General features: G+C 43.8%; 1 protein-coding gene across 2 annotated transcripts in view; it reads right to left on the reverse strand.

Annotated features, from left to right (window-relative positions):
• Positions 1–12171, reverse strand: part of LOC122811581 (uncharacterized WD repeat-containing protein alr2800-like) — a 1490464-nt gene that overhangs the window by 472772 nt on the left and 1005521 nt on the right. For both annotated transcript variants that reach the window (XM_044083513.1, XM_044083512.1), the window contains exon 5: positions 3160–3306. In XM_044083513.1, coding sequence (XP_043939448.1) covers positions 3160–3306 — 147 coding nt within the window. The remainder of the gene's footprint in view (positions 1–3159; positions 3307–12171) is intronic.

The following is a 12171-nucleotide window of genomic DNA, read 5'->3' on the forward strand; positions in this document are numbered from 1 at the left end:
CACACTATTCCTACTCTCTACTCATTTTTTCTTCTGTTCTGACTCTATCCTTCCTGCTTTAAAACTGTTTCCTCCCTTTCTTCATCTCTCCAGCTTTCCTCGGTGTGTCCACTACTTAGTGCTTAGAAAGTGGTTTAGCCTGATTATTTCTGTTTTCACATTGCTCTGCATTCACAGTGATCATGCCATCCTCCACATCCTTCTATTTATTTTATTTTACATTTGTTGACCGGGTAAGTCCGACTGGAACCAAGTCCATTTTCAGTGGAGGCCCGGGGAGATAAGCTCCAACAGAATACAAGAATGATAACATTAGAGTAAAAGACATTGATTATATATAATATTAACATTTTAGGTATTAATGTAGTTAAGAAAAGGAATACAGGTAGAAGTACGTTCAGCCAATGAGTGTTACAAATTTCCAATTTTTGAGGGTAGTAGTAGATAACAAAAAAAGAAAAAAAATAAATTAGATAAGTAAATTACATACTTTATTTAGATTTCTATTTTATCTTAATTTTATCAGCCATATTAGCTAATTATTGCCTCATTCCTTTAGATTTACAAGGCCTTTGAGGCTGTTAATCCGACACTACTTTTTTCTTTTGCATATATTCTACATACAAAACGACAACTACTGCATGTATAACAACAATATAACAGTAGAAATGTTATACTGAATTATGAAGGGGTTGATATAATGGTTAAGGTGTTCACAAACACAAGGAACAGGATTTAGTTCTCACCTTTGAAAGGAAAATTGGCAGGCTTAAAATGGCTCACAAGGACAGCTAGCCTAGTACTAACCTATGATAGTAAAAGCGTTTACTAGAAGGTAACTAATATAACACATTTAGAGTACTGTTGACATAGACATCATTTTTTGCTGACTCAACCTACAACCTTTTAATTAGATCTGTTGATATTGTACAGGACAAATTGCTGCCCCTTTAAATGTTACTCTGTGCACATAGCTTTTTTTTTTTGCTTATTTCATATATATTTGTTTTTCTCATCAGTCTTCATCACCCAGCAATATTTTCATTTTACAGGCCTCCTTCTTGATTATATACACAATATAAAAAAGTGGGAACATTGCTCACAGCTGAAGGCACTCTTATAAGCTCATTTATTTACTGACCAGTCACACCACAACATTCAGAGCTATTAATCTTCTAAAAGATAAACCTGAATATACATTAGCTCTAGTTGCCCTTGGTACGTCTAAAATACTCTTGCCCTCCAAACACTCTTACTTAAAATATGCTACTTCATCACATTAGCCATCCCTTTTACACATCATCATAATCTGCTAAATTCAAATAATGTTGTTGTTGTCTTTTGGCTTTTCCCGGTTAGGGGTCGCCACAGCGGAACTCTGGTCCGCTAATGATTGGCAGTAGATTTTCAGGAATCCTACCTGTATTTCAAGGGTTTTTTCTCCTACACTGTCTTTTACACGTTACTCTAACAACTGCTGCCTTAGCCTAAGCCCACAGACTATAAACATCTCTCTTCTCTCCATTCAGATCTAAAGCCATGATAAACCCTCATTTTAACTGAACATTATTTCTCTTAGCTAGCCCCAGCTACTCAGGACACCCTTCTTTCCTCCATATTTACTTACCACTTCACAACAGTATTATACTTTACTACTCTCTACTCAATGCCACTACACACTTCCTTGATTATTTCTATGATAACCTCATCTTCTTTACACTTGCTAGTTAACCCCTCTCTCCTTCCACCACATACTTGCTTCACCAACTTTAACATTTCCCTGTCTGTCTCTAAAACTGTAAAAGCAACAATGTATATACTATGTTTGCTGTCTGTAATTCTTATTATGCAACTGGCAGTTGTATCTATGAATCTCTGAAACTGTAAATGCAATACTGATTGTACTGTCTTTAAAGTCCCTAAAATTGCAACCACAACACTGACTTACTATGTTTGCTCAACTGATTTCTCATTTTGTATTGCAGTTTCATCTGTGTACTATACTACCTTCAATTCCTTTGTTGTCTTGTTGCAATTCTCATTTTGCTTTTGACCCATGTTGTGGTTGAAAATGGTCGTCTCACCAGTTCATTTAGCCATTTAGCAAACGTAAAATAAAATTAGTAAGTAAACAATGAAGAGTACTAGCAAACTCATTGGCAAATGATGGACACAGGGTTTAGCTTCTGGCACATATTCAGGATCTGACACTTAATATTAGAGGATCTGGATGAAGACTTAACACCTTCAAAGTCAAACAGATCTAAAAATAAAAGGATTCAAAGACTTGATGACTGAAAGTGGTAGGGCTTATTCAAATAGAGGTACAATAGGGGACCAGCAAACATGACAGACTACTATCAGGCAGATTGTTCTTTAAACAGCATCATAAATGTGCAAGAGTCATAGACTGCAATGAATCCCCCCCCAGGCCTGGCAAATAATGCATGATAACTGATCCTATTTCTTCGTTGTCTTCTTCTGTGAAGCCTTTGTCTCTCTGCCTTTTCCTTAGTTTTACATTTCCTCTTTCTCCATCCTCTTCTCACTATCTACTCTAAGATGTAGCTCTATATTTAAGCAGTTTTTTCAATTCCAGTTTTGCTTCTGTAAGGTACTTCCATAACTTAATTTCCTTCATGTGTTTATAAGTTGCAGCAGACCAATTAAATGACAGTGGTGGCTAAGAAACAGAAAAACTCCAACTGACTGTCACATTCCAGTATTAACAGCTTTAAAGAACTGCAGGAGTTAAACAGCATCTCACTTATAATAAAAGTTATTTACTTTTTTATTTATTTATTTATTTATTTTTTCGGAGGGGGAGCACACATAAGGTAAAATAACTGCTTGGGACTAAACAAGAAAAATCATGTAAGACCAGGCTAAGACAAGTGAAGTAATTACCTAATGCAAGACCATTCTGAAGTGAGCTGTGCAACCTGTGCAAGTATTCACTACACAGAGCAGGAAAAATAAACTATATTTGTACAAATAATATGGAATATTTCAGTAATCTGAGATATCCCTTAATTTATATGCTCAGAAGCAAGTGCACACTATCAAGTGCCTTGTGCTGTAATCAGTGCTTCATTTTATGAAACAATTCACTAACTTGCATTAGATTAAAATGTAACTGATGCACACAGTAAATCTCACCTTAACGGAATTGTCCCATCCTCCAGTCAGGAAAATATGACACTCCACAGGGTGAAACTTCAAAGCAAAAATGCGCCGAGAGTGGCCACTGGTTACAGTAAGATCATCGACAGTCATGAAATTTGGAGCTTCAAACATGTGGACAAGCTGAAGTTAAAAATACATCTTTTTTACAGCACACTTACAAAGATGTCAATATGAAACAATAATTGATGAAACTGCTTTACTGTTAAGCCATTATAGCACAGAAAATGGACATGCATGTGAGATACTTACCATAACAGTAAAACTGAGGGGGGAAAAGTCATATCTGCAGTAAATCCTACCACACAGATTTCCTTCCTTGTGAAGGACTGTGTTTTGCAAAACCCAGCTGTCAAAACTAATTCCACAGATTACTCTCCACAGTTAGATAGTCCAGTCATATAAAGTACCTACCACCAACTACAGCTCAGTAAAGATACTTACCTTAAGAACAGACACACACACACACACACACACACACACACACACATCTATATATATATATATATATATATATATATATATACACACATATATCTATATATATATACACACACATATACACAAAAATATATATACATATATATATATTTTATATATATGTATATATATATATATATATATATATATATATATATATACATATGTATATATATATATATATATATGTATATATATATATATATATATATATATATGTATATATATATATATACACATACATGCTTCATTTGATCGAAAGACCATGTGACTGAAACCCATTTGGTCGAAATTTCATTTGATCAAAAACCAGAATTCAAGGCATAAACCAGGGATTTGTCCCCCTCCCCAATATCGTGCGACCGTGGAGTTGGTATATATAGAAAGGGGTGGGGGGGCTGCGCCCCCCACCTATTATCCTTTAAAATCAGTAAATTTTGTGTTATTTTCTTCTTTTAAAGGAAACTAGGTGGGTAGCTTCACGCCCCACCCCCCCCAAACATGGGGGGCTGTGCCCCCCACACACCGCCTAACTATATTTACCAACTCCAAGGTTGCATGATATACATACATATACATACACACACACACACACATATATATATATATATATATATATATACATACATATATACACACATATATATATATATATATATATATATGCACACACACACACACAAACACACACACACACAGCTTGTTCATGCTCAGCACTTGTTCAGAACTTTTAAGCACCAAGTAAGCTACTAATTATTACAGCACTCTACCTTCCTCGGTACCTAGAGGAAAATTAGAAGTTATGTACATACCATAACGTTCCATGTTAGTTGTCTTCTCTCGCCTTCTTTCTTGCTGGATGGGTTCGGAGCCGATCCTCGGCTCCGACTCGGCACTTGCTAAGCTCGAGAACTCATTTTACCAGCTCGAGGCAACCCTATATCCCATGATGCAAGGCGTGACTACCTCAGATCTCGTTTGGTAGCTAGAAGAAAACCCTGCCAAAAAACACTTCTTCCCAAGGAAGAAGATTACTAAATGTAGGAGAAACTAGGCCGATAGCCGCTAACAATAATAACTCTTCCTTCTGGGAACTCTTGGAAAGAGTGACAACACCCCCAACAAAAGGAAGGTACAACCTCAAGATCAGTCCAAGCCAGGGGGAAGGAGGGAGGGACGCAAGAAAGAAGGCGAGAGAGGACAACTAACATGAAACGTTATGGTATGTACATAACTTCTAAATGTTAAGTTGTCAAACTCGCCTTCATTCTTGCTGGATGGGACCGTGTCCCTAGCACCTCTATCCTGGGTGGCTCAATGGAACAGACTCTTGAGAATTGTGGAACCAAACCTAGCCCTGTCCCTGGAGGCCAAGTCCAATTTGTAATGAGAGACAAAGGTGTGAGGAGTGGCCCAAGTGGCTGCTGCACAAATGGTGTCAATAGGTAGCCTATCCTGAAAGGCTGTGGATGTGGACAGGCTCCTGGTAGAATGTGCTTTTGGTTTTGAGGACAGTTGCTTGCCTCTAAGATGATAAACATAAGAAATGATAGAAGACAGCCATCTGGATAAGGTCACTTTAGAGACTGGGAGACCCTTTCTGTTCTCTGCATAAGAAAGGAATAGTTGATCAGATTTTCTGAATTGTTTAGTTCTGTCCAAATAATATCTGAGTTGACGATGGACATCTAAGCAATGAAGTTTTTGTTCAGCTTTGTCTGAATAATTAGGGAAAAAAACTGGCAAATCAATAGATTGGTTAAGATTCGTCTGGGAAGCAACTTTGGGCAAAAAAGATGGATTAGGTCTTAAAGATACCCTATCTTTGTGAAAAACCAAGTAAGGGGAACGGACACAGAAGGCCTGAAGTTCAGAAACCCTCCTAGCTGAAGTAACAGCCACCAAGAAAATTGTTTTCCAGGAAAGAAACTTTAAGGAGCATGTAGCAGCCAGTTCGAAGGGGGGTAGAATCAAGGATGCCAGCATTAAGTTCAAATCCCATTGCGGAGGAGGATCTCTGATTGGAGGCTTCAGGAGAAATATACCTCTCAGAAAGGCTTTGCAAAGCTTGTGGGACATTATGTTTTGATCCGCTAAACCAACATGAAAATTAGAGATTGCTGCCAATTGGACTTTAACTGTAGAAGAAGAAGACCCTGATTGAAAAATCTCTGCTAAGAAGTCCAAAACTGAATGCACTGGAGCAGTAAAGGGATATATGTGTTTAGACTTTGCCCAGAAAGAAAAACGTTTCCACTTACTAGCATAAATCTTTCTAGTGGAGGACTTTAAAGAAGCTACTATGATATTCCTAACGGGGTTAGAGATCATAGGAAGCCTGGCTAAGGAAGGAAGTGGAGCAACCAAGCAGTGAGGTTGAGAGATGGAGTGGCCCGGTGCGGTTGACCCGACTGGTGGGTCAGAAGATCTGGAACTGGGTCCAGATGCCAAGGCTGCGCCAGGAGATGATGATGCAGGGACGGAAACCGAATTTGTCGAGGCCAGTAAAGGGCAATGAGGATCAACTTGGCTCTCAATACGGTAGCTTTCTGAATAACTTGTGGTATCAGTGGAAATGGAGGAAAGGCATACAAAAGTCCCCGGGGCCAATCCTGGGTTAGAGAGTCTCCCGGGGAATGGCCTGGTAGAGGAAAGAGGGTGAAGAAGTCCGGGCATTTGCTGTTTTGGGGTGTAGCAAAAAGGTCGCAGGAAGGGAAGCCCCACTTCTGAAAAATCTCGTCCACTACCGATTGCTTGAGAGACCACTCGTGTGGCATGAGAATAGCTCTGCTCAGTCTGTCCGCTAAGAGGTTGGATCTCCCTGGGTTACGCGTTGCTATCAGAAACCGATGAGAGGAGATTGCCCATTGCCAAAGTCTGAGAGCTTCTCGACACAGTGGGTAGGACCTGGTCCCGCCCTGCCTGTTGATATACCAGACTACAGACATGTTGTCCGTCTGAACTGCAATAGTCCCTAAGGGAAGAAAGTCGATGAGGGCTTGCAACGTTAAAAGCACTGCTCTCATCTCTAGGACATTTATGTGCAGATGGTATTCTATGGGTTGCCAAGTCCCATGGACCATCCTGCCCTGAAAATGCCCCCCCCCCACCCGATCATAGAGGCATCCGAAGTGACTGTGGCAACCGGAACTGGGGGAACAAACAGTCGGCCCTGATGGAGCAGAGGAGAAGACATCCACCAGGTTAGATGACTCTTGCATGACTGCGTGACAAAAATCTCGTGACTCATGGGGAGCTGCTGGAATGACCACTGAGCGAACAACATCCACTGCAGAAGACGCATGTGGAAGCGGGCTAATGGCAGTAGAACAATGGCCGCAGCCATAAGACCCAGAACCTTCAGGACAAATTTGGCTCTGATCTTCTTGCTGAGTAATATGATCCGAACATACTTCTGAATGTCCAGAATTCTTTGTTTTGTGAGTCTGGCTGACATACTGACAGTGTTTAATTCTGTGCCTATAAAGGTAATAGATTGGCAAGGCGACAGAGAAGATTTTTCAAAGTTGATTGAAATCCCCAATTGTTTGCAGGTTTGCAGAGTGTAGTCTCTGGCCTTGAGAAGTTGATGCCTGGTGATGGCGGAGAGGAGCCAGTCATCTAGATACGGAAACACCTGGAATCCTTGACGTCTCAGATGAGCCGTAACCACTGCCATACATTTGGTAAACACTCTGGGGGCTGTAGTGAGGCCAAAGGGCAGGGCTCTGAATTGAAAATGACTGGACCCTAGCCGAAAGCGGAGAAACCTTCTGGAGCGCCTGTGAATCTTTATATGACAGTACGCATCCTGAAGGTCTATTGAGCACATCCAGTTGTCCTTGCCCAAAAAGGGTAGAATGGACTGAAGCGTGACCATCCGGAACCTTGCCTTCTTGACAAACTTGTTTAGTTTGCTGAGGTCTAAAATTGGTCTCCAATCTCCCGTCCTTTTGGGGACCGGATCCTACTTGGTCTGCTGGCACTATTTGGACGGCTCTTTTTGCTAGGAGCTTTGATACCTCCTGCTTTGCCAATTCCCTTAGACCGGGTGAGACATCTGGAAGGGATTGATGAGGAACGGGATACCTCTCGAAAGGGATATTGTAGCCCTCGGATATGATCGACTGTACCCATTTGTCTTGAGAGAGGGAATGCCAGGCTATTGGGTACAGCGACAATCTTCCCCTGACTGCCTCCAAGGGTGGATAGTCTGGCAACACCTCAGGGATGCTGGAAGGGTTTATCAGGAAGAGGCTCCCTGCTACCCTGATTCTGCGGACCCCCTCTGCCCCTAGGGCGGCGCCTATTATTATTACCCCCTCTGCCTCTGGGGGTAAACTGACCACATGTGTCCGGCGTGACTCCTTGAGATTTACGGAACCACATTTTCCCTCCCTTCTTACCCTTTGGATAGGGTCTTGAAGGGGTGGAGAAATGGACTCCTACGGCAGAAAGGGTCTTGCCGTCTTGTTCACATCTGGTCAATGTATCCTTCACCTGAGGTCCGAACGAAGCCGAACCGTCAAAGGGGGTATTGGTGAAGGACGCCTTAAAAGGGTCTGCAAAATTACAAAACCGCATCCAGGCCTGACGCCTAAGTGCCACTCCTGTGCCTGCGGCCCTACTGGCTCCATCGGCTGCATAAGAAATGAGCCGCATGGAGGAGTTAGTCAAAGAATTGAGAATTCCTAGCTGTGAGGCAATCTTTTCCTGAGCCCCAGTCACCGAAGGATCCTGAACCACTTCACCTAGTTCCTTGAGAATGTCTCTCTGAAGTCTGGTAAAGTGACAAAGGTAGTTCAGTGAACGCATAGTAAAGGTCGCTGAAGAAAACATCCGCTTGCCGTACCTATCTATGGTCCTAGAAACATTGTTAGGAGGATGGACAGGCACAGAAGGATCAGCAAGTTCCTTCTTGGTGGCCAATGCCACCACCATAGCATCAACAGGGACGCCCTTAGAAAGAAACTGTTTGTCTGAAGGGGCTGTGATGAATTTGGATGGCCTCCTAGGAACTGGTTCCACAGAATCCGGGGCTGCCCACGCCTTCCGAGCCACTACTTGCATGAGTGGGTCGAAAGGCGGAGACACCCAGGAGGTGGAGGGTCGAGATCCAAAAGCCTCCAGGTATACCGACTCATCCTCGGAGGGGTCAATGGAAGGCCAGTTCCCCCTCTGCTTAAGGAGTTCCAGGATGTCTGAAAAGGAGACATCCTCAGAGGGGGACCGTGGGGAGCCCTCCGACTCATCTAAGCCGGTATCTGATGTAGTAGACTCAGGGGAGTCTGTGTGCTTCCTCTTACACGTCCTCTTACGCGGGGGTTCTGCTGCAGGATCAGGAGAAACCTCAGAAGAGGAAGTTCTTCCCAATGGGGAACCTGGGCGTGGATCTCTGGGTCCGGGAGCAAGAGACTGGCAAGAGACATCAACAGGCACCGAAGATGGAGGAGCTAAAGGAATAGACCGTTGACCTAGCTCAGGGGCTAGGACACTCCTCATCACCTCGAAGGCTCCTCTCCCAGGGAGGCCAGAAGAATCCCGCACCGAAGAAACAGGAATCCCCGGCCCCACCAAAAAAGAAGGCTCCGAAGCCGATGTTGGTGCCGAGCTCACCAATGCCGAAGCTCCAAGAGGGAGAGCAGGGTCGGACAAGGGTCTGATGCCACTCGCCCCCTCGGAGCCGACAAGGGAGACCCGACGACCGGATCCCTCCAAAGAAGGTCTCATGGAGGAGGTCGGAGCCGAAAGGGGAAGTATCGGCTCCGGCGCACCCACGGCCACCGTTCCGAGAAGCTCTGGCTCCGAACTCTGAAGGAGAGTCGGAGGAGGAAGTTCAGGGGGATGAGAAATAGCAGACGTCTGTTGAGACGGGCTATGGAGCATTTGGGCTAGTGCCTGTGACTTCAACAGTCTGCTTACCGCCCTCTCTAAATCGTGGCCTGACAGCCTGGAAGATCTTGAAGATTGGCTCCGATGGCTCCGCTCCGACAAAAGAGGAGATCCCGGAGCCGAACGAATCAACTCTAGGGAAGGAGATCGAGATCTCCTCCTGGATGGAGCCATCAGAGCCGACGACCCCTCGGCTCCAGATGGAGCCGAAGACTTATCGGCTCCAATACTGGATAAAGACACGTCGGCTCCGGCCGGAGCCGACAAAGTAATGGGTATTTGTGTGTCGGAGCCAGACGGAGCCGACACTACAACCTCCAAAGTGGAAAGATCGGCTCCGGCCGGAGCCGATCTCGACTCCAAAGGAGTCGGAGCCACAGCCAAAGGCTTGAGAACTACAGCCTGGGCCTTAGATGGCTTAGAGGGCTTAACCGACCCAGCCTTGGTCGGAGAACCCTCTGGCTTTAACAAGCCACGAAGAATCAGTTTGTTTCTTCGTTCCTGCAGGACTCTCTGGCTAAAGGAGTGACAAATAGCACAGGAGTCCTGCAGGTGTAAAGGCCCCAGGCAGTACACACAAGAAGTGTGACCGTCTGTCAGAGACATTTTCTGACAGCACGAGTCACACTTCTTGAAGCCTGAGACCTTCACTTCTTTAGACATAATTATGTCCAAAAAAAAAAACACAGACACACAACAGTCACACAGTTAACCCACAAAAGACACACAACACTAACCTGACAGGAATTAACTGAGAGGGAGGCTTAAGGCCTGAAGAAAGGAAATAAATCCTGACGTAAAAGAAGGGGAATATAGGGTAGGAGATTAGCTATAAGTATAAAAATATACCCAATAAATGACAATAGGAAGATAAGGGAGAAAAAACCCTGACTAATCTTATATAAATTGAAGCTTTACCTGAGCTGGTAAAAAGGAGACCTCTTCGCGAAGCGGCAAACGAGATCTGAGGTAGTCATGCCTTGCATCATGGGATATAGGGTTGCCTCGAGCTGGTAAAATGAGTTCTCGAGCTTAGCAAGTGCCGAGTTGGAGCCGAGGATCGGCTCCGAACCCATCCAGCAAGAATGAAGGCGAGTTTGACAACTTAACATCAGTTTTTGTACTTACTTTTCTCACTTGCTAAGAGAAAAACAGCTCTTGTACTCACTTTCCTCACTTATCTAGAGGAAAATATTTTTTTATTCAGGCATGTCCAAAGGTCATCTCCTAGTGTTCTCTCCTGTCTATCTGATGAATATGGGCTTCTTGAAGCAATGTAGAAATTGCCTCATGTACATTAACAACCCTCTGCTCCTACCACCCAACACTACAACCTGTGAGAGATGCACTTATCTAGCCAAACTGCAGGTAAAGCTTTCTCTAACCAATACTGAACTTGACAGTCATGAGGAGAAGGTAAACATTTGCACCACACCATACTCATCACAAAGTGTCACTAAATCTACACCACCAAAATCCACACACAGTAACACAAAAACATTTGCGGAAGCTCTCAATAATAATCTGTCTAAGCAACAGAGACCTCCAAAGCAGAAAAGCAAGCAAACTTCATCCCCCAAATAAACCCAAATGACACATAGCCCACAGACTCAGTGTGCCACTCAACCACAGCCGATAAGGCAAAACAAGGTACCCAACACACTAGTTATAGGTGATTCTATAGTCATGCACACTGATGTCCCACTCACCAGGCTAAACGAGAAGGTTACTGTCAGCTGCCTATCGGGTGCCAGGATCCACCACATAACCCATGCACTCATGACACTCCACACCAAGTACAAATATGACTCTGTCATTGTCCATGTTGGTGTGAATGACCTGAGATGTACCGCCCTTGACTACATGAAAAGAGACATGGAAGAGCTCTCCGATCTTGTAGCCCAGGCAGGTATGACCCTAGCCCTGAGTAGCATTCTGCCATCGCCCAGAATGATACCGCAGTACAAGGACAAAATGATTGACTTCAACAATTGGTTAAACTTCTGGTGTCATTCTAAGGGGATCCAGTATCTGTCTGCTTGGGATGACATGGTCGACAAACCATGATGCTTTGCCACAGATGGCCTGCACCTGTCGCCCCTGGGATTCCGGGAACTGGCTAAGGCTCTTGCTGCCCACATAGTGCCTTTTTTAGGCAGGGTTCAAATAACAAATTCACCACCATAACAGGAACAGGCAAAAAAAAAACTGAAGGTAATGCTACTCAATGCTAGAAGTCTAAACCTCAAAATGCACTCACTCGAGGCACTCCTTAAAATGGAGAACATTGATATCTGTGCAGTGACTGAGACCTGGTTCAAGGCTCCAGAGAGCACTTCTGCACGACCACGCTATAACTCATACCACACTTTTCGGCCATGTAACTGGGACCAAAACACCAAAGGCGGCGGTGTGTCCATATATATTAAGGATATCCACACCTCCAGGCTAGTTGCTCAGCATAATGCATCCGAGGTTATCCAAGTGCAACTAACTCTGGGCAAAACTGCAATCCAAATTGTAGCTTGCTACAGATCCCCCACCATGCCCCAGGATTGCCACTCCTCTTTTCTTGATGTAATGGAAAATATTAGGGTTCACCCAAACCCCCCATTT

The sequence above is a fragment of the Protopterus annectens genome, chromosome 9.part0 (assembly GCF_019279795.1).
Source record: "Protopterus annectens isolate FY-2018-M chromosome 9.part0, PAN1.0, whole genome shotgun sequence".
NCBI classification, from domain to species: domain Eukaryota; kingdom Metazoa; phylum Chordata; order Ceratodontiformes; family Protopteridae; genus Protopterus; species Protopterus annectens.